The sequence below is a fragment of the Fusarium redolens genome (genome assembly GCF_020744475.1).
Source record: "Fusarium redolens strain MPI-CAGE-AT-0023 chromosome Unknown BKA55scaffold_13, whole genome shotgun sequence".
NCBI lineage: Eukaryota > Fungi > Ascomycota > Sordariomycetes > Hypocreales > Nectriaceae > Fusarium > Fusarium redolens.
In genome coordinates, this window is record NW_025763676.1 from 1,126,311 (window position 1) to 1,147,527 (window position 21,217).

Below are 21,217 nucleotides of genomic sequence, written 5' to 3' on the forward strand. Positions count from 1 at the left end.
CGTCTCAGCCTTCTCCCGCAGGGTTGTCGTCCGTACTTATAGGCGAATCCAGAGCCGTGTCTCTTTTCGGCCGAAGAAGATAACACCAGTGATATATATCTGGATCATTCGGCAACATTTTTTGCGTCAAGACTTTGGCAAGGACTTCAACGTCAAACGGAAAGTCATCCAGGTCAAATCGATAGGCCGAATAGCTGAACGAAATCCAAACACCGCCGCCCGCGAGACAGCCCTTGATACCAGCAGCCATCCGCCGCAGCGCCATCTCACCACCACATGAAATCGCATCAACCGTGCTCTTGTCAACAATAAGATCAAACTTCTCGCACAGATCTAGTTGTGTAGCGTCTTGCACATCATATCGCATTTGAACATCTCCAAAAGCTTGCTCTTCGAGATCGCGACCCCTATCAATGGCGAGTGGTTCATAGTCGACGTTGAGAATGTCGCGGAACCCCCGTGACCGGAAATGATTCTGCAGGTCGCTTGTCCCGAAGCCGATGTGGAGGATGCGGGCCGTTGCCGGGTCGAGCCGATCGAGAACGGGCTTTACCAGCGGCATGAAATCAGCCGACGGAAGAAGCCATTCGAAGGCTTTTTCGGACGAAAAGCGCTTGTGCCAGTAGCTCTGTTTCTCGAAATCGGAGGCCATTACAAAGGCTAAGGCGCTGTGTGTGGTTTGGAAGATGCTTGGTGAGGTCGGTATGGGTGGGATCTGTGGTGCGGGTGCCATGGCTTTTAACGTAGTATTTTTTGTTTAGTAGAGCCGCTTAGCTGAGGTATCGATAGAGGTCAGCAAGGTCCTTGTTCTACAGTATCATGACAATGTGGTTTTTTGCACAAATCCTGGTTGTTGGTTCGCTATCTGGGCCCACAGAACTGGGACTGTTGGCAGTGATAGATGGGGCGACCTAGAAGGAGTTGGAAGCTTCATATTGATATTTTTCGGTGAGAAAGATGGATGCTACAATGACAAGTTATTGATGAGAGAGTGGCACTGCTTGCCGCTATCGTCATGGTAGTTAGCATTATTGTCGAGACCTCTTCGAGAATAAGACCATAAGGAGGGAGTTAATAAATTATCCAGCTGTATTGTGTATACGTATCATGAAGCGTGCGTCAAAGAAGGGGCAGTCTCCCATGTGAGATTGTATAATTGGATATACCTGATGCTCAGGAATATATCACCAAGTTGAGTGGCATTTCATTAGCATTATTGTAGCGTGACTCGGGCCCAGTCTAGAATAATAGAAAGAAAATAGAAACAGGGGTCCATTGTCTCCGAATAAATAAACGTCAATTGCCGACTTTTGAAAGGACCCTTGATCATCTTTATTCAAGGTCGTGTGCCTCTCAAAGGCAGATGACGTAGTCACGCCAACGTTTTAATGGAGTATTTACAGGGTGTTCCCTAGCCACCCCGTCCCCTATTAATACCAACAACCAATGGCGGTCTTTTCCAGCCACATTCTAGAGCGAGGCGCTGTTTCAGCTCCGCCCCGGAATGCCGCGTCAACACCAAGGAATTGAATTCAAGCCAAGAGAAGTCGTGAAGCGGCGGCTTACGAGGCGCCTACTGCCAAATGTCAATCGATGGAGGGGAACTTGGCTCAATAAAATTTCTTCTTTAACAAACACCGTCTGACTCTATTCGCTTTTCATTGCTTCAAAGTCATTTCTTTCGTTTATTGACTTTGCGATTCGAGTAAACAATAACGGTCAGCAATTAAACTACACTTCTACCTTCACACTACATACAGTCAGTCACAATTAGGTTCTCACCCGTAGACCCGATTCGATAGAGAACCTCTCAAACGGTCAGAGGATTCACCATGGCTCCGCACCCAGATCCTTCATCGCTGGCTTTTGAATATGCAGCTGAAAACACCATCAACACCCTGACCAGACGCGATCTCCAGAGCCCAACTCACACACAGCAAGTCACACTGGGCATCATCGGCGTCTATGTTGTGGTTATCGCTATCCTATGGAACGTTCCCTACGTCCGCATGGTCCTCTGGCCCTTCAAGGCATGTCCCCTAATATCAAGTAATCACCAATTCAACTACTAACATGTGCAGATGCTGGTCATCGCCTTTCACGAGTTTGGCCACGCCTTTACAGCTCTCCTCACAGGTGGTCGCGTCAAGTCAATCACTCTTGATCCGAACGAAGGCGGCGTAACACATTTCAGAGGCGGCAAACAAGGCTTGGTACTACCCGCTGGCTATCTCGGCTCTTCTATTATCGGCGCACTACTCATCTTCTGTGGATTCAATATCGTTGCTAGCAAAGTCGCTAGTATCGTGCTCGGCGTTTGCTTCCTACTAACACTCTGGTGGGGAAAGCGTGATTGGCTTACCATCGCGACTGTTCTTCTCGCCGTTGGACTCCTCATCGCTTGCTGGTTCATCTCACACGCCCAAGCCCTACGTTTCGTCGTCCTATTCATTGGCGTTATGTCTTCGTTGTACAGCGTGTGGGATATTTGCGACGATTTGATTCTGCGTAAAGTCAACGAGTCCGACTCGAGCGTTTTCGCAAAGCGATATGGCGGTTCATCGCAGTGCTGGGGTGTCATCTGGGCTATCATTTCGGTCCTTTTCATGGCTGCCGGCATTGTCGCCGGTTTGGCAGCGTTTTCGCAGTCCTTTGCGCAACAGGAGAAGGACTCCCAGAAGTTCATCCCTACCTAAGGCACAAGATTAGCAATGTTTGTTTGAGGAAATGACCAAAATTTCATGTTTGTTGGCTGTTTACACATGGATGGCGTGGAATCGTCTGAAGATTGTAGCTAGTGTAGACCCTTGGGCACGTCTCGTTATGATAACGAAAATGGTTTGGATGGTCAGGTGGTGGTTTGAGCACAACTACGTGTTACAAATGCCCAGCGTATAGTAGCGAGTTTACATTGATACCCCATGGAAGCCGATTCTTCCTCGCTAGAGTAATATTCAAATACAACTACGTCACAAAGGCTATTCAGACCAGTTTTGGAAATGTTTGCAAGGCTAAGGGGTATGTTGTGGAAATACACTCGACAAACATGAGGTATCTCGCGAAAAACAAAACTCTGAGGATATGCCCCTATTCAAATACAGTCGGTCCTTTCACGACCTGTTTAAGCCTGAGGGGCCTCTTGTGGAACCGTTGTGACTGTAGCAAAGCCATTCTCTAGCCTCATGAAACAAGACTGCTGGTATGTATTAGCAATCAACTGCGACGACACAGTTGGTAGTAACTCAACCAGGTCAAGTCCATAAATACTGTTTACTCCTCAGTCGTATTCTAGTCGATTTATAACTTATTCACTGCACAGCTATACAACCTGAAAAGATGTCTGAGAGCCACTCTTGTATCAGTACCTCTATCGGTCGACCAACCCAGCGGGAAGACTTCTCGCATGAAACTGCCACCGTGAGCCTCGCAGGTGGGAGCTACTTCTTCAGTGGCCCTACAAGAAGTTACGGGTGAGTCAACAGGCTAATAGTATCATGGTCACTGACACATGAATAAGACAAGTTCATAAAGGAATGGTAGATCAACCGAAACTTGACTTTGATCACCGAAAGGGGCTCTTCAAGACCTCGTACATAATTCTTGGTCCCGATCCACACTTCTTCCGCTGTAATCGCTATGCCCAGGGGCGGATTGCCGCACAAAGCAAGTGATATCCGTGTGTTATATTTGACTTGACTGACCACCAAGGGCAGGCTGTTCTGATCTTGAGGACTATGGAGAAATCGCAGATCTTTATGGCGAGCATGATGTTGAACGTCCCGCATTCCTATACCTCGGTCCCAACAAGACTTTCTACACTCGTGTAGACGACGGGACCGAGAAGTGGGAACTTCCCCCTGAGATAGTAAGTCAAGGCTTACAAGTGACATCTGACGCCGTTCGATCTGCGGTAGATAGTCTCTGGCTTGGTGTTGGAGACGCTTGGGTTGCGCAGTACAGGGACTCCCGCTTCAGATTCGACCTTAAGGGTCAATATACCACTTTGGAGCCCGTTCTGCGTCAGAAACAGGATCAAGAGGTCTCTATCAATGCGCTGGCATTGAACGTGGCTGACGGAAAGTCTTGTGTCTGTGTCTTCAACGATGGAGATGTAGTGTATGAGACTGGGTCGGCAAAGTTTGATGGAAAAGAGTTTGAGGCTTGGTGTGAGCAGAATTTTAGATTTACTCAAAGACTGAGATTCGATTAGGCCAAATAGAAGAGAATTGCTCGCTGTATATTCAGATGTGATGTCTCGAGACGTAGTAGAATGAAACGTGAGGCAAGACCAGTAATTGTTAATTAAGCCGTATGTAAACATATGTACCAGTTAATGAGATATTATCTACCTTTGGATTAATAGTTGCCTAAATGCTAGATGATCAATGGATGTGTCTGATATGGCCCTGTATTTTAGATCTTCATCAACATCCAGAACACCCTCGAACAGGGCTCCTTTTCGTCACTTATAATGAGTACGCAGACTGACGTACTCATCAAGGTTTGCAGGACACGTTGTTCTTGGCCATGGCAATGACTTGGGTCAGCAACGGAAACTTGCCAATCCGTCTTCCAGCTTCATTTTTTGTCAGATTCACTCGTCATTTGAACATCGCAATTCGAGTTTCTTTTGTTTTTATGAATATTTAGCAGAATAATATAAATACATAATAATGAATTATACATATAGACATTAGTAAGGAACAGAAATCACTGCCCAATTTGCCATGGCTGCCTCAAGGCTTATTATAAAAAGGCTATGATATATCTTCATCCTATGTGAAATAAACCCCTGCTTCTCAAATGAGAGCCGGCATTATTATCGTGGAAGCTATATTTGTCTCCTGGAGGAAGTAGTCCTATTATCTGTTTATCAATATCGCTTTCTGATGATCAATCCTTTCATCTCACGCATAGGTCTTACTTGGGCTGACTGAGGAGCAACAAGCTGCTTACCCAGTGGATAAGCACAGGCAATTGTTACATAGAGCAATTCAGTGATAAAAGATACAACAAGCTGAACGAGTCAAGCCTTCGACAAACTGTTCACAACGCAACACTGAAAACATTGTCCACTACCCGAACTATCTTCCAACTCGCCTCCCAGCCAACTTGGTTTGAGAACATCGCTCTCAGACCCAGCGGAACTATCTTGGCAACTCGCCTTGACGTCCCCGAGGTCTGGGAGATTGATCCCGAGAAATCATCCGGTTCTAAGATACTACGCATCGCCCTTCCAGATAGCATCCCTCACCAGGCGCTCACGGGCATCTGTTGTCTCAAACCTGATGTCTTCGCAGTGGCTGCGGGCTCATTTGACATTATCGGAGGTGCCAAGCCCAAGCCTGGATCATGGAGTATTTGGCTCGCAGATCTTGCTGGTGAACAGCCAAAGGTGACGAAGATAGCTGATATGCCTGAAATTGGCATGATCAACGGTATAGCTACGTGGGATGGAAACACCGCCCTGGTTACAGATTGCCTCTACGGCAAAGTATACAAGCTCAGTATTGCGACAGGATCATACAACGTTGCCCTGGAAGACGACACCTTTGCAATCCCAGCCGATGCTCCTTTCCAAGTTGGCCTTAATGGTATCAAAGTCCATCGCTTCGGAGAGCAAACTTACGTCTATTATACGACGACAAGCCGTTTCTGTGTATATCGTGTACCCGTTACGCAAGAAGTCCAGGCTGCAGGCTCCGTGGAAATACTTGCGCCAGGACTTGTCGCGGATGATTTCGCCGTAGCTCACGATGGTACCATGTACGTGTGCACCAACATTTCCAACACGGTGGTTCGAATTCCCGCTACTGGCGGAGAGGCTACGGTAGTGGCGGGCGAAGCAAAGGCGTTGGACGTTGCGGGCTCAACAGCATGTGTGTTTGGTCAAGATGAGAGAGTTCTGTACGTTACGACTTGTGGAGCAAATGCAGTGCCTGTGGACGGGAAGACGGAGCCAGCAAAGATTGTTGAAGTGAAGCTTATCTAGGCAAGAAAACTAAAGCCGTCTATGCTAATTGACAAAAAGACTTAGGTAGCTTTAGTATAGTTTCAGTGGAATTTAGACTAGTTATTTCTGGCATCTTACCTTGAGGTCAGAAATTTTCTTGCTCCTTGAGGCGTGGGTATAATTTGCATATACAGAGACAAGTTCAAGAGACGTGTATTCAAGCCTACACTCGAGTGATAACTCGTCCTTCTGAGTAGCTCGTGAAGTGGGCCAATCTATCATGATCCCATGCCTATCGGCAACATGCCCCAACGCCAGGTTCTCCCATTAACAAATCGACAAAGCCCATCAGTAATGATTTGTGGAAATTCACAAGGTGCGGCTTCAAAGAGGAGCCGACTACCACCTCCCACGACGCCCGCGACCTCCAAATCCACCTCGGCCTCCGCCTCCGCCCCCGCCCCCTGACATATTTTGATCATATCCAAAACCACCTTGGTTACCACCAAAACCACCACCAAAGTTACCCCCTTGGCCGCCCTGTGCGCCTTGTGCACCAGCTCCTCCAGCATTTTGCATACCAGAAAACATGGCATTCATCTGACTGGGATCCATTTGGCTTGGGTCCATACCTGAGGCCATCATCTGCTGCATCATGGCTTGCATTTCAGGAGGCATACCGTCCATTCCACCAGGCATTCCCCCTTGCTGAGCACCCGAGTTGCCACCTCCTGGCATACCCATACCGCCCATCATCATCATGTTGAAGTCTTCCATCATCTTTTTGTTATTCTGGGCAAAGACATCGGCTCCGAATTCTCCTCGAACAGCCTCCTGCTTGGAAGCGTAAAGCGCCCATGTAAACTCATCGAAGCCGTAGTTGAAGTAGTCGCTGATATCGGTACCGGGTTTCCGCCATGGCTTGTCACTGTCTGGGAGGTCTTGAGGTATTCATGTTAGTGTTTGCGCGACAAGAATTGGTAGTGTTATTAACCTTCATCAATGTTGACCTGGGTAATAGGCTTCCCTGTCCCAGGGTGAATCGGGTTTGCGTTCACGTCGATCGTTGATTTAGATGCCGCAGCAGAAGTCTTATCGGCGCTCGGCGCAGCAACGTTAACTGATGGTCGTGATTCGGAGTCCTTCCGTGTCGGCGCAGGTTGCGTTGGCACATCACTTGAAGCTGTTCTTTGGGGAATGTTTCGAATGTCACTGTATTTGGACTGTCTGAAGTTGGAAAGACCGGTTAGTAACCTCAAGAACCGGCGCATGGGAGCATTCCGTACTGTGGTGGAGCTGGCTTTGTGCCATCTTTGCGCTCTGTGATGATGTCGATGTCCTATGAATTTTTGTTAGTTGGTGTGTATCAGATGTGTCGCAGATCGCATACCGAGTCGTCATCATCAGAGTCATCGTCCTCATCCATAGCTGCACCCTCATCCTCTTCTTCGCCTTCTTCTAGATCATCTGCTTTGGGCTTCTTATCCTCTGGAGCTGCGCTCTCGGCCTTGGGCTCATCTGGCACGTAGAGATCATCATCCTCGTCGATATCCATGTTTGCGATTCTGGCAATGAGAAATTGACAAGTGTAAAATTAAGTATTGTGACTAGAATTGGTCAATATCGAGACTTGATATGTAAGTACAAAGACGTCGAGCTCAAGCTCACAATAAAGCAGCCATTGGTTGCTCGGCGCCGCATTTCTCCGGAAGCCGACTCACCACAGCTCCAGGCGTACTCACCGAGGCTCACCGATGGCCAAAATGGTCCAAGCGCCATCTTCTCCAAGAAGCTTGGAGACTTTTTTGTCGTGTCACGGCGTCAAAACACGGGCAGATCGCGTAAAATTAACTTTGTAGCCACTGTCGCATTCAATCACAGGGCTTTGTTTTCGCCCTTAGTATGTCATTGATCCGATCAGCAAGCGGCCCAGCAGGTGGTTTGAGCATCAACACCGGTGCTGCTAACGCCTTGTAAGCTCCACACTCTAACAAAACAATCATTCACCATCATATCTCCACTCAACCTAACCCAGCCCGTTAACTTCATCTCGTCTGCCCGAGCTTCTCACAACCTCGTCGACCTCTCCTTACTAACCGGCGCACTCTATTCCATAGCGGAACTGCCGCTTCTAAACCCTCTGCTGCTGGTAGTCTCTTCGGTTCTTCTACCACCTCTACTCCCACCGCCAACACAACAACAGCGCCAGGCGCAACAGGCACCATGTCTCTCTTTGGCAACGCTGCGCAAAAGCCTGCGACAGGCAATCTTTTCGGACAATCAACGGCAGCGACAACAACTACGCCCGCAGCTGGCGGTGGTCTCTTTGGCGCTGCCGGCGCTACAAACACTCAACAGACGCAGAGCACAGGTACTGGGCTCTTTGGCAATGCTGCCACCAACACCCAACAACAAGGTCAGCAGCAGACTGGAACTGGTCTATTTGGTCAGAAGCCACAAATTTCAGGAGCTCACTGGGGACCTTCAGGAAACACAGCGCAGTCTACAACGACCGGCACCGGCCTCTTTGGGCAATCAACCCAAAATCAAACTCAGCAGCCTCAACAAACAGGCACAGGTCTATTCGGCCAATCTGCAGCGACAAATACACAGAGCAACACAGGAGGACTTTTCGGCCAATCCCAAGCGAAGCCCGCTACAGGTACTGGTCTGTTGTAAGTTACTTGAAGCTCCTTGTCATGGCATTCACTAAGTTTCAGCAGTGGTCAAACACAACCTCAGCAGAACAACACCCTAGGTCAATCCACAAGCCAAGTTTCAGCCGTTCAAATCAACTATGACAGCATCCGTCCACGGACCCGTTTCGATGACCTCGCTAAGCCCGTACAAGATGAAATTGCGTTGCTGGACAAGGGTATTCAACGAGTTATCAAGATGCGAGACGAGATTGGCGAGTTCATGCCCCAGCACGAGAAGGATATCGAGCAGCTGGGCCTGGATGTAAAGTTTGTCGAGTCAAAGTTCCGAACCGTTCAAGTTGCCCTCAACAACGATATTCAGACCGTCAAGGCTCTCCAGGATCAAACCCGAAAGAACGCCGCTGATGCCCGACTATGCTTCCGAGGCGCCGATAACCTCAAACTCCCGACACACTATCATCAAACAGGTCTTTTCGCCAGTCAGGCTCCAGCTGCTGATTCCAGTGGCGCAGATGCTGCGTCGACACATGCAGATGCGCAAGATCTGATCACCTACTTCAACCGTATTTGTGACGATATTGAAAAGTACAAGGCTCGCCTCGATGAGTACCGCGGTGATATTGAGCGAGATATGCCTGGTGTTGAGAACGGCCTTTATGAGCAAATCCGAGCTCTACGCGACCGTAGCGCAGGCAGCATAGTCGTCCAGGATCAACTGAATGAGGTGTTATTGGCGCTCAGAGATACAGGAAGTGCGATTGTTGCTCAGGCTGGACAGATTGCCGACACTCGAGAACGGCTATCGCGCCTCCAGGCTGGTATTGTGGACAGTGGAGTTTACGCCATGGGCATGAATGCTTAGAAGTCGACGGTATAGCTGATAAGGAGAGGGACGAGCTGGGGTAATATCAATCTGTTGGGCATCGCAAGAGTCCATTTCTTGTTGGAAGACAAAGGGCCATAGAAGCATTGTTTGGGCGAAGCGCAAGGTACGGTGTGAGAACTGGAGCAGGAGATTTTAGTGAGGGTACAACCTTACGACATGTATGAGTATTACTTGACAAAAGAAAAATCTGCCAAACCATTGGATATCGGGGAGGGAGGGCTAAAGAACATCTTGGATATACCCAAAATCTCATGACCAGGGCCATGCTTTGAGCTGAATGCAAGACCAACATCGCGAGGTTGATCCAAATATGTCAAGTTCATTCATTATCTGCCACGACCACGAAGATCGCGGGCTTGGGTATCAAACCAATGCTGTGCCGTGATATATATACAAATGATCGCTGCGCCCTCTCCAAAATACTCTTTTTTGTTATCCTTGTGAAAGCATTTGGCGACCAACTAGTAAGTCCCTTCTCCATCGCCGCCTTCATCGCCATAGTCGTCAAACTCGTCACCACCATCAAAGTAATTCTCAGCGTCATAATCACCCGCATCTTCGTCGTCGTAAACTTCATCCTGCTCTTCCTCTTCCATGCCTTCTTCGTCCTCAAGATCGCCAGCTTCGTCGCCCTCTTCTTCCTTGAGCGCCTGTAAGCGTTCAAGGAGATTACGGCCCTGCATCTCGTCTTCACCATCGCCTCCCATGCCAAAAGCTTCCTCTGCGCTAGGAAGTGCGCTCACGCTGCTGAGCTCCAACTTTCGGCGCTTGAAACCACCTGGGAGGCCACTGTCGTTGGCGGAGGCAGCGTCGATGGTTTCGTAGAGCTCCGTGGGGAAGAGCTCGCGACATACTGGACGGTTAGACCAATCTGGAAGAGCACGTTCCTCACGAACGAACTTGTGGGAGTAGGTCGGCACGGCGGTAAAGGGGTCTAAAGAGGCCTTGCTCTTGACGCCGAAGCGGGCATTCTTCTGTGCCTGACCGTAGTGTTTGCGGGGTGCTGTTGGATCATTGAGGGCTGTGCGCTTGGATGTGTATAGAGGAGAGGCATGGACTTGATGCCGTAGTAGAAGATAGTGTTGTACGGCTGCTTTTTCGTGCGAGGCGAGTTCTCGGGGAGTTGGGACGAGGTATGGCTGTTTGTAAGTCAGCGATGTGTCACACTGAGTCACAATTCTTGCGCCTTGAGATAGAGAGAGCACAGAAGACAAGAACATACGGGAAATAGCTCAGAGGGTCGCGCATCAGGTTCGTCACCTGTGTCCCAGGGCACATTAGGCCTTCCACCTCTTCCACCGCCGCGTCCACCACGACCACCTCCTCGGCCACCTCGAGACATTGGGATGCGCGCGTCGAATGTGGTAATTCTATTGAGGTTCAAAGCCGATTCGAAGGCCGAGGGTCTATTTAGGTGCCGGGTCGAGTAAGGCTGATTGTGATTGTAGCTATAGAGGTGATGTTACTATTCGCGATCGAGGTTTGACGCAGAATGATTTTTTGCGGGGTGTAAGTTAAGTTCTGAATGCGCCGGACAGAAAAAAGAGAGGGCGGAATTTACTCCGCCATGGCGATGCCCCGCTGAGCAGACGATGTAGTTGATGAATATGACCGCATTTTATTCTATAGAGGCGACGACGTTGGAAGGTGAAAACCAGGGGAATTTGCGGTAGAATTGAATGTTTGTGTATCTGCAGTCACAGAAATTCTAGACGCATCTCGCAACGGCCAATACGTTATGTGATGTTCCCTTCAGGCTCCCTAGACTACGTACCCCTCCGTGAACTTGCAGCTTACATCCACTGTAATCACCTACACGAACATTTAACTACAACCACAATCAACACTTTGCCCTGTGTATTCATCGAGATCGTCTAAGCGCATCATGTCTGAGCGAGTCGTGCCCCAGAACAGCGACGGCGCTCCTGTCACTGGCCTGGCAGAATTACTGGCCCATCTTACTGAACTTCATGAGCCAGGAAATGAATCGGCACCACTGAATAACAAGCTCTTTGACGATGTTGAGCTTCAACTCACACGTAAATAACCATCGAGCACTGAGAAATTCGAGATGCTGACTGGCTACAGCTTCAAACATCCCTATCATTCAGCCGACTCTACTCCCTCCTCTCATGTCTCTCCTAAAGACCACCACTCAAGATCCTACAAGCCTCAGCGTCGTCTTCTCTCTAACCACCAAGCTTCTTTCTCCCTTCTCATTCACACAGTGTCTTTCACTTGGTGGTGCCGAATCTCTTATTTCTGCTCTCCAATCACCGCTTCCTGGCGCAAATTTACTCGCTCTCAACATCATTCAGAAGGCCGCCAGCAGTCCTGCAGAAGTTGATTCCTTGGCTTCGTTACCCGAGGTCGTCCAGGAGCTCCTTCGGATATGGCTGAGCTCTCCGGATGCAGATGTCGGTGGACGATCTACCAGAGTTCTGGGCAGTTTGCTAGAGACGGATTGCGACATCATTCCTGAAGCAGCCATGTCGAATGGCGTGAATGGTATCAGCCCGTCAGAAACACAGCTCATCAAGCGCCGTATCCCTGGCCACGCCAGCCTTTGGCGTCTAGTCATCTGGGATCGCCATTACCTCGAACTCATCGTCTCACTATGCCGTCCTGCCATCATCAACCGCCAAGCAACCTTTGCTCAAGATCGCCTTCTACGGCTCATTCCCCGTCTTACGGCTCTTCATCCCCGCGCCATGGCCATATCCCCATTCCCAGACCTGTTCCCTCTTCCCGAGTACGCCGATGACTCAATCGGGCATGGATTACTTCAATGGGCAGCGCTGAGCATGGTGGACACAAGCGACGTGCTTATGCATCAAACTCTCATTGTTTTTTACGAGTCATTCGTGAGTATCATGAGAATTGCGGGAGACTCGGCGGATAAGAATGCTATTGTACGAAATGTTGTCAAGGCGGCGACTTCACAAGATCAGGAACTAAAGCAAGCGCTGAGAACGCTTCCAGATCGTACCATACAGGAGGAGGCCGAGCCATTGGCTAGTTACATCAGTCGAATCCTCGACTAGGTGCAATATGATCCTGATGGAGATTAGGAACGAAGAAAGAATGAGCATAGAAGCAAGGAGAAGCCAGTTGTTCTACATAGGTGCTTTAAATCAGCATATCAAATAAAAAGCCATCATACTTTTATCTCCCTATGCCTTTAGGGAGGTTCCATGCAAAAGTGAACAATGAAACATCACATGGTACGTCCTCGATCAAATGATGGCCAACACCGATGGGATGAACATGAATACATATATGTATATTGCCACATCCCAATACAATTCATAATACAAATTCCCAGGCCGGCCTATCGCCGTATGGGATAGCCTGGGGTATCTAGAACAACGTCATGAAAACCAACATTCTCTATTAATCCATCCAACGCCCTGCTTCTCCTCGCCGTCGACAACCGCGGAGGAGGACCATCCTAAAGCATTCTCCTTGCATCCGCCTCTCGGTCACCGACCGGTTCTGCCGTAGCTCTGCTGGCTTCGCTGTCTCGCCGTTGTCCTGCTTGTGTCATGCCCTCGATACCCAGGCCAACTTCTCCAACTCGTCGCAGGACCAGAAGGAGCGACGATCGCAAGTCTGCTGTAAGGTCCTTGGTGAGAAGCTCAACCGCAAGAGGATAGAAGTCGGGGATGTGTTTCTTGAAAGCATCCTCAGGGAATGTGACAAAGCCTTCGAGAACATCGACTACAACGGGCCGCCATGCAACGATATTTCGATGCTGGCTCTCCTCCTCAAGAGCAGTGTAGCCGTGAACAATATCCTTGCAAAGGGGCACTAACGCATCCTCCACAGCAGCTCGGCTCTCCAATCGCTCAGGTGCATTGTCCGCAAACATGCGGAACAGGATAGAGATGTAAGTGGCTGCTGAGCCACTCTCTTGCTTCAGCAGGTTGGGAGGCTGCTTCATGAATCCCTCACGCCAGAGCCGCATGCGCAGTTCCTTGTCCTCGTTAAAGCGGCGGGCAAATTGGAAAGACCGCTTAAGTAAAGACATGAGTCGAAGAAGCTCGGCCGAGGGAATATGTGCGTAGACAGTGTCGTTACTGAACAACTCATTAACTGTCTCGATCATCAAGAGCTGCAGAACGCAACGAGAAATGATTCGGTTGAAAAATCGTCTTCGAGCCGCTGTAACTACTACAGGCTGTTGCTGAAGGTTTGAAGACGGTCTAAACTCTTCCAGGGCGATGTGAGGCGCGTCTCCCGTTGGTGTCTGGAGCTCTGCTTCGGCTGACGGGGGTGGAACAGTGTGATCATCTTCCAACTCTTCTCTGCCATTAATCTTGAGAGATGTCTCATCCATAGGCGTGGTTCCCGAGGCAGTTGACGAGAACTCGAGGCCATTTGGTGGTGGTGATATGGAAGCCGTGTTGTTGATTGCAGTGGCTGTGAAGAGTTGGTACGCGGTAGTTCGCTCAAACAGCTCACAGAAAGCACCAACAAGCTTATTCCAGTGTTCAGGCTTGAACTTGGTCACGTTCTTAAGGATTAACTGTTGCAAGCAATTGCTTCCAATTCGCGAAATTGTGTCATTCTCCTGACAGATACAAAGCGCCAGAAGCTCCAGAAATCTGTCCAACATGTACTCCAAGGCATCGAAGTAATGTGTGAAGAGAGTGATCATGTTCCGCAGAGCCTGAATCATAGTGGTCGATAGCCATACTGACAATTCTTCGTGGTTGAGGACGTTAGACATCTCTGGCCGAGACCTCAACACCATGAAAATAGGATAGAGTTGTTGACGCCACAGGATATCCCAGAACTCTGATGGGAAGGTGCCGCCGTACTTGAGCAGAGTCTCGAAGAAATACTCCAAAGCGTTTGATCGCACTTCCAAGTCTTCTCCAGTCATGAGAACGTCATGGAAGGCGAAGAGAACGGGGAACCAATAACCCTCCTCAACAGATGTGTTTGATCGGGATCGCTTTTCAGAATTCTGCGTGGCTCCATCTGGAGGTGGAATATTGTTGTATTTTTGCGACAATGGACATTCAGGGGTCTTGAGCATAGTAGGAATCAGAGATTTCAATAGCTCCAACGCTGCCAAGCTCTTCTTCTGAAACTTGAGGTTCTTGGAGAACTCCGTCAAGCATACGATCAGGTCAGTGAATGCGCCCTGAGAAATAACGACTCCGAATTTGGTCTTGTACACCTGGTTAACATTTTCGTAGGCCAAATTGACAATGCTCTCGTGAGGATCACGTGCAGCAACTGTGAAAACACCAAACATGGTCCTCCAACCTGATCGGATGTTATCTCCACGGGCCTGGATCATTTGTATCAGACATCTGAGAACCATATCTTTGACGGTGACATTATGTGAGTTGGCAAGGACATGCTCAAAAGGCTTCAAGAAATCTTTCTGGAACTTGAAACCAGCCAACTCTTCAATCTCCATAAATCGCATTGAGAGCTGACGTAGAGAATCGAGAGCGAAAAACACGATGTTCATGTTATTGTGACATCCAACACGGTTGAAGTGCTCACCGAAAACCTCCCAAATGTTGCTCCATTCGAATCTTACACGGTCCATGTTGTAATAGCTGATTTCGACAATCTTCTGCAAGCTGTATGTACGAGGTGAGTCGTTGGAACCGGACACCTTGATCTCATCCCAACTGACTTCTGTCAAAGCCCTGGCAAAGTAGACCATGGACTCACCGGTAAGCGTTGCTGTATTTGTGAAGATGCGGTCAACGCTGCGAATCACCTCATCTGACCGACTCTCTAGGGCGATCTCGGTGGAGAAGCCCTTAGATGCAGTTCCTGCTCTGGCCCGTGTTGTTTTCTTGGAATTGGAGGATGAGCGAGAATCAGAGGTTTCTGATCTCTGTGGTGGCAGGAAGCGAGCTTTGGACACATCAGGCACAGCACTCTCGTCAACTCCACCCGAGATGAGCTGAAGTCGGTCAAGTTGACTGATACACATCAAGATGTCCTTCCATGACTCACGAAGAACGTTACCCTCAGTCTGTCCCAGCTCGAGAACGACCTTGAGTGCCTCGATATTCTTCGCCAGCATCTCCTGTGGGTTGTTCAGGTTCGTTGTGTTTTTCAAGGCCGACATGAAAGCCTCTCTGGGTGTGGACAAATCAAAGAGACAGGCAATTTGAGTGGCGAGCTTCATACCCTCTAGGCACAGCTTGTTGACTTCAAGATTGTGAGACTTCTGAATCTGGCTTGAGAGTGTGGAGAAGATCGACATCCAGGTGACGTTAAACATTGGGCTTACATGTTTGAACGACGTTGCGAGTATGTACTTTGTGCCAGCTTTGCGGCGCTGGCTCTTGAACAGGTCCTTGAAGAGCTGCTCAGAACGCAGAGCAATTTCCTCGGATTGTTGCATGTAGGCCTCACGCTGCAAATCACGGCCCACGTTAGAGAGAGCTTGTCCAAGACCAGCAGCAATACCGGTTGATGGAGCAGGGGTATTGCCAGCCGCTGCGGCAGCATCACGCTCACTCTTCAGGACGATCTCGTTGGCAGCGATTTCGTCGTAGATGCCCAGGAGATATTCATCGGGTAAATCAGCATTGTCGTTGATACCGCGGTTATTCTTGATAAACTCCTCCTTGCTCATGCGCTTGGCGATCTTGACGCTATGCAAATCAGTGTTGAGCAAAATGACTGAATAGGCCAACACGTATGCAGTGTCTGCATTGGCAAAGGCATTTGGATTGCCGAGAACGTAACGTTCCGCAAACTTCAGCATGAATCGATCGATCTTTTGGGCTTCACCAGGCAGGCGGAAGGACTGAAGGAATTGGCGCAAAGAATCAACAAATCTTCTCTTGGCAAACTCCATGGTGTCGACAAATGCGTGCATGATGTCAATGTTCTTTTGGTCACCTTCACCCAAGTACTCGCCGATTTGGGCCTTATCGAGCTTGTCCTCCTTTATCAAAAACTCGGCGATATCCTTCGGGCTGTCGCTTGGGATGAAGCCATCACGCAGAAGCATCTGGATACCCTTCTTCGGCTTGAAATTAAATTGGTTAATCCCTTTCATCAGTGCTGTTTTCCGTGCTTTCTCCTTTTCCAATTGATCCGGGTCATCCTCCAATATGGGGGTTGATGGTGGTAGAGGAGTTTCGACACGAGAGATGCTGTCATTGATGCTTGGATCAATCGACGGTCGTAGATCGAGAGAAGCCTTCGGGTCGTGGTTTTCAGAACGTGGAGGCTCGGGATCACCTCGTATAGGTGCCGACCAGTTCACCATGGATCGTAAAGTCTCAACTAAAGCTTCGATAGACAGGCGCTTGATGGCATACTCCTTAGGGTAGTCAGGTTCGGCTTCCTGATGAGGAGCAATATGAGCAACTGTCAGAGGGGGCGGGAGTGTTGCCTTGAGCTGCCACTCGCTCGCAGGCGTTGACTTCAGTCGCATCTCTTCATATACTTGTTCGTTGATTGTAGTAATAGTGAGCGGAGTGGTGGAGAACTTGGATAGGTCTTCGATGATAGTTTGGTAAATATTATCAACTGTCTGGTCACAGTCGTAATTAAGGTAAATTTCAACAAGCGCCTTAGGATCCGCGCATAATCTGTTCAGAATTGTGACAAACTGAAGCTTTTGAGAAAGAGGCGCGGTCCTTCGCGCAAGAAGTGCTAGGTAGATTTCATTCAAGAATACCTCGATTTCTTTCTGTCATCCGTGTAAGTTATCTAATCTTTTATACGCATGTGTCAGTCTTACCTTGAAGTCGGCGCGCATATATTTGATCATCAGCCAGAAGATCTCGCTGCTAACATTGAATATTCGGTCCACAGAGCTGGCGCCGTTGCGGGTGATACTAAGACAAAGATAGAACTTGATGGCCTGAAGAAAACTCGTAGGCTCGCCGCTTTTTGAATTCTTGATAGTACAAAAGGGAGAGGTGAAAACTGCAATGTTGTTGTTAAGAAGGGTGTGAATAAGGTGAAGAGAAATGAGTTTAGAGCGCATTGGCTGGCCACGGACGTCGTATAGCTGGTCAGGTGGCAGAACCTTGGTTGACAGGTTGCAAAAAGAACGAAAGACGAGGTAAGCATCACGGATGTAGACCTCATCCTCCGCGTCCAACACCTCGCCATCCTCTGGAGGCGAAGTCTCCTGGCCAGCCTGATCAGAGGCCGGGGTGCCTGTTTCCTTGCGCTCGGGTTGAAGTCTCGTTACCATGGTAGGACCGTCGCCAAGGTTCGAATCGTCAAAGCTCTTGCGATGCTCGAGATCTTTCAATGTAAGCTTGACACCACTCTCGGGAGGTTCGGCCGATGCATTCACAGCTTCGGAGGGTTCAGCCGGGGACTCGTCGCGGTCGTTATTATCATTGGCACCGTTGGGCGTATCGGCCTGGTCGAACGTGGCATTGCTGGCTCCATGCTTGAGATGCTCCAGGTTCAGGCGAGCCTCCTTCATATGTAATCTCGTCTTGACTCGTTCAAAAACGGTACCGACCATCTGGGTCAAGGTCCCCTGAGCAACCTGCTGGTTGGCCGTGCTCCGCGACAACAAAAAGACATTATACACTTGTCGCACGGCTTTGAGGAGACCAGCGCCATGGACGACAATTTTGTCATTGAGGACGGCGGCAAGTAAAGACTTGACAATCTGAAGCTGGATCTCAACAGCGGTCGTTTCGCCTTGGAAGCAGTTGCATATCGTATCAATCGCTCGCTCGATCAGGGGAGGGACAGGTTCGGCACCCTCTTCGGTTCCCTCGGGGGGGTTACTTGGAACGGAAAAGTAAGAGTATGAGATGAGCTTTCCGATGCAATCGAGTGCGGTCGTAGTAAGCTGTACATTTGTAGAGCGTGAAGCTAGCTGTAGAGGAGCGAAAACAATCTCGGGATCAGGAAGCTGGTCCTGTTCTTTGATGGCGTCGAGTGCTTTGGTAGTAGAGTCGGCCAGTTGCTTGTTGCGCTGAGCATCCTTGGACGAGGCAATGGCCTCAAGTGAGGACACTACAAATTTGAGGGAGCTCATGGGGGAGCGCAGAAAGGGCCAGTGGCCATTCGTTTAGGGTACAGAGAATCGAGGAGGTCGAAGTCGAAGGAGAGAGGTTGTAAAGTTGACGTCGCTCCCAGGGCAATTAAAGAAAGGAGACGTGGGCGCTGCGGAAGAGGGAGCTAAGTTCATGTGCCTCAACTTAACTTCCAGAGTCTCGGCGCAGTCCACAGATTGAACTGTATGACAAAAGTCAACTGTGGCTGTTGGTATACAGATTGGACAGACACCAACAAAAAGGATAAGAGAAGAGAATAGCCCGTGTCTTGGTGTTGTTGTCAGCTTCTGACCCTTCTCAAAGCTATTACACTGTAGCAAGTACAGTACCAGGGGTACGAAGTCAAAGTGGACAGCGTTTCCAGAGGCTCCGCTTCCCGAAAATGAGCTCTAACAACGGGACCCCTAGCCCAGGGAAGGCCTCGTAAGCTGCCCGCCAATTAGCGGCCAAGAAAGGGCATAGTGTCATCTCAGACAGGTACCAGTACAACTTTCTAAGTCATCTCCACAGCCACAGGTGGCTGAGTAAGTGCCTACCCTTAATCTGTAGGAAAAAGATTCATGAAGACACCTGTAAAACTTCTCTCACAGAAGCCTAATTTAATTACATGGTTTCATTTTCTTTGAGGCATATGCCAAATTGTCGATTACAGTTCATTCAAAGTCTGCAGGTGCATATGGGCCACTAGACATTATGTTAGAGACATCTGACTCTGAGAATTCTCCGAATACAAGTCAACAAAATGAACAGAAACTACCCTACCAGTCTCAAATGCTCGATTCGGCAAAAAGGCACCTGACTCTGCTCGACACCAACATCCATGAAGTCAAGCAGTTTATCCAAGCTCTGCAACTGAAATCCAGGCCCATATCTTCATCAGGCTTGCCAACTTTCTTACGCACATTGGAACGGGAAAACACTACATTATGCAACCTCGTCATTGAACTATCAGACTCGAGTACAAACATTGATGATTTGCAACTCACAAAGCGAGAACAGAAGCTTGACGCGAGTGCCACTACAACGATGCAGAGCATCGCTCAGTGGAACCGACTCAAGAAAAGCTATAGCTTCGTTGCTTTAAACCAGTCCTTTCAGGGCTCGTCGAAGGATTTGCGAAAACAGGAGATCCAAAAACGACAGGTTTCAGGGCAGGAGAAACACAATTTGCACCGGCTTCTAAAAGAACAAGCTAGGATTGAGGTCGATGTTGTTCAAGAAGGACGAGAATGGATTGCTGCTAAAGCTATCTCTCGCGATAGACTCGCTCGCCAGATGAACGATAGCGGCTGGGGATGGGGAGACCATGAACTTGGTGATGAAGTCGACCGGGATGAGTGGGAGGATACCCCTTTGGCCAAATACGTACAGCGGCTAGTAAACGCTGCAAGAATGAATCGTCATGAATACAGATTCCCTCGAATACGTCTGGTTCTGACTGGTCTTATTCGAGGTGAAAGGGAACTTGACATACTCCTTGATCAACTAGAACACATTGATCCGCTTGTCAAAGTCATCGTCGAAGATCAGGATAGCGACTTCGTCACAGCATCCCCTCCTCCGCTTGACGAAGCTATTGACAATCTTGTTGGCAATGAGCTTGCGTCACTCACTCCTACCATCAACCTCGATCACACCATCCTCATCGATCTTATTTCCGACTTGACTCACCTCAAACTTGAAACCCAACCGTGGCAGTCACGGACGACACGCGCCCAGATAGACGAAGAGAATGCTCATGAAGGGGGTCTCATGTCTCGTGTGTTGTACCCGGTGCTAGCAGGCCGCAAGCTCGTATGTACCCGTGAAGCAGCTGATCATTTCCACGATGTGCTACGAACTGTCGGTACCGAGACTGAGCGCGAGCGAGGGAGATTATTGATTCCCTGGGGTGACGATGTGAAATACACGTCTCCGGACCTCACGCGGCAGCGTTTTCAGCAACTCACTGTTTATCCCTTACCACCTGATGTTCAGATACCTGTTTCTGTAATCGACGAAGCATGGGATATGCAAGCTATCAAGTGTGGTACTTCCAATGGGAGTCTTCCTCAGGTCGCTCAAGATGTGGCTCTGAGTAGCGGCTTCAAGAGCTCCAAGCTGTCTATCTTCATGTACGGGTGGGCGGCTGGCCTCACCACTGTTACGAGCAACAAGGAGGTCAGAGGGCAAATTCGAACTTGGGTGGAAGCACATCGAAAAGACGATGAAGAAACTGGGCCTCAGATATTTCGATTAGAAGTGACGAGGAACCTATTAGCTAAAGCTGCAAAGCCCAGAGAGGGATGGCAAGAGAAGGATGAGGCGGATGGTGATAATGACGAATCATGATGCATGGACTACCCTATACAGAAATGTTGAAGGCATAATACATTAACTGCAAAGGAAAACCCAAGATATCCTTGAACTATGATTCAATATCCAAATCTTGATTGATAAGATAAGTCCGATGTCGAATTCTTGCACTAAGGAAGTTGGCATCTTAAATCCTCAATGTCCACGTATGTCCGAGCATTCTAAAACAATCGGACCAACCCTGAACCGAATCTTACTCCGGCAGTCTAGAATAATCTATAATTTACACTAATAATAGGCAGGAATCACCTGCTTCTGCATCAGCAACTGCTGCGGGATCTTTGCCATTTCCCTATAAGGCTAGCTTACATCACTGTCACTTATAGAATCTCGGTCTTTT

The 21,217-nt window shown here is 48.9% G+C and overlaps 10 protein-coding genes across 10 annotated transcripts; 6 read left to right on the plus strand and 4 right to left on the minus strand.

Moving 5' to 3' along the window:
* Positions 1-4: 4 nt before the first annotated feature.
* Positions 5-652, minus strand: BKA55DRAFT_518584 (S-adenosyl-L-methionine-dependent methyltransferase; the record flags this gene model as incomplete). The annotated part of the gene is made up of 1 exon (XM_046188280.1): positions 5-652. One exon carries the CDS (start codon positions 650-652, stop codon positions 5-7), a length of 648 nt encoding a protein of 215 aa, XP_046046572.1.
* Positions 653-1,832: 1,180 nt separating this feature from the next.
* On the plus strand, positions 1,833-2,696 carry BKA55DRAFT_596420 (peptidase M50B-like-domain-containing protein; the record flags this gene model as incomplete). Its single annotated transcript, XM_046195941.1, has 2 exons — positions 1,833-2,030; positions 2,082-2,696. 2 exons carry the CDS (start codon positions 1,833-1,835, stop codon positions 2,694-2,696), a joined length of 813 nt encoding a protein of 270 aa, XP_046046573.1.
* Positions 2,697-3,336: 640 nt separating this feature from the next.
* BKA55DRAFT_518438 (uncharacterized protein) lies at positions 3,337-4,210 on the plus strand (the record flags this gene model as incomplete). Its single annotated transcript, XM_046188272.1, has 3 exons — positions 3,337-3,470; positions 3,518-3,667; positions 3,709-4,210. 3 exons carry the CDS (start codon positions 3,337-3,339, stop codon positions 4,208-4,210), a joined length of 786 nt encoding a protein of 261 aa, XP_046046574.1.
* Positions 4,211-4,803: 593 nt separating this feature from the next.
* BKA55DRAFT_596421 (uncharacterized protein) lies at positions 4,804-5,992 on the plus strand (the record flags this gene model as incomplete). The annotated part of the gene is made up of 2 exons (XM_046195942.1): positions 4,804-4,853; positions 5,032-5,992. The coding sequence occupies 2 exons, from the start codon at positions 4,804-4,806 to the stop codon at positions 5,990-5,992; spliced, it is 1,011 nt and encodes a 336-aa protein (XP_046046575.1).
* Positions 5,993-6,476: 484 nt separating this feature from the next.
* Positions 6,477-7,508, minus strand: BKA55DRAFT_542357 (Fip1 motif-domain-containing protein; the record flags this gene model as incomplete). Its single annotated transcript, XM_046190477.1, has 5 exons — positions 6,477-6,493; positions 6,535-6,894; positions 6,948-7,180; positions 7,240-7,292; positions 7,344-7,508. The coding sequence occupies 5 exons, from the start codon at positions 7,506-7,508 to the stop codon at positions 6,477-6,479; spliced, it is 828 nt and encodes a 275-aa protein (XP_046046576.1).
* Positions 7,509-7,855: 347 nt separating this feature from the next.
* On the plus strand, positions 7,856-9,475 carry BKA55DRAFT_518129 (uncharacterized protein; the record flags this gene model as incomplete). Its single annotated transcript, XM_046188248.1, has 3 exons — positions 7,856-7,926; positions 8,071-8,628; positions 8,677-9,475. 3 exons carry the CDS (start codon positions 7,856-7,858, stop codon positions 9,473-9,475), a joined length of 1,428 nt encoding a protein of 475 aa, XP_046046577.1.
* A 324-nt stretch (positions 9,476-9,799) lies between these two features.
* Positions 9,800-11,282, minus strand: BKA55DRAFT_620567 (DNA-directed RNA polymerase III, subunit Rpc31). Its single transcript, XM_046196763.1, has 2 exons — positions 10,722-11,282; positions 9,800-10,638 (listed from the first exon to the last, which is right to left on the minus strand). Exons 1-2 carry the CDS (start codon positions 10,839-10,841, stop codon positions 9,961-9,963), a joined length of 798 nt encoding a protein of 265 aa, XP_046046578.1. The 5' UTR covers positions 10,842-11,282; the 3' UTR covers positions 9,800-9,960.
* A 102-nt stretch (positions 11,283-11,384) lies between these two features.
* On the plus strand, positions 11,385-12,543 carry BKA55DRAFT_542360 (uncharacterized protein; the record flags this gene model as incomplete). The annotated part of the gene is made up of 2 exons (XM_046190478.1): positions 11,385-11,538; positions 11,588-12,543. The coding sequence occupies 2 exons, from the start codon at positions 11,385-11,387 to the stop codon at positions 12,541-12,543; spliced, it is 1,110 nt and encodes a 369-aa protein (XP_046046579.1).
* A 407-nt stretch (positions 12,544-12,950) lies between these two features.
* Positions 12,951-18,503, minus strand: BKA55DRAFT_693306 (uncharacterized protein; the record flags this gene model as incomplete). Its single annotated transcript, XM_046199898.1, has 2 exons — positions 12,951-17,183; positions 17,235-18,503. The coding sequence occupies 2 exons, from the start codon at positions 18,501-18,503 to the stop codon at positions 12,951-12,953; spliced, it is 5,502 nt and encodes a 1,833-aa protein (XP_046046580.1).
* A 597-nt stretch (positions 18,504-19,100) lies between these two features.
* Positions 19,101-20,984, plus strand: BKA55DRAFT_576438 (uncharacterized protein). The gene has a single exon (XM_046193478.1). The coding sequence runs from the start codon at positions 19,216-19,218 to the stop codon at positions 20,851-20,853; it is 1,638 nt and encodes a 545-aa protein (XP_046046581.1). The 5' UTR covers positions 19,101-19,215; the 3' UTR covers positions 20,854-20,984.
* Positions 20,985-21,217: the final 233 nt, after the last annotated feature.

Coding starts and splice junctions, on each gene's coding strand:
- BKA55DRAFT_620567 (XM_046196763.1), bottom strand. CDS start 10,841: ATGTCTCGAGGTGGCCGAGGAGGTGGTCGTGGTGGACGCGGCGGTGGA. Junction 10,639..10,721: donor GACCCTCTGAGCTATTTCCC/GTATGTTCTTGT, acceptor ACTTACAAACAG/CCATACCTCGTCCCAACTCC.
- BKA55DRAFT_576438 (XM_046193478.1), top strand. CDS start 19,216: ATGTTAGAGACATCTGACTCTGAGAATTCTCCGAATACAAGTCAACAA.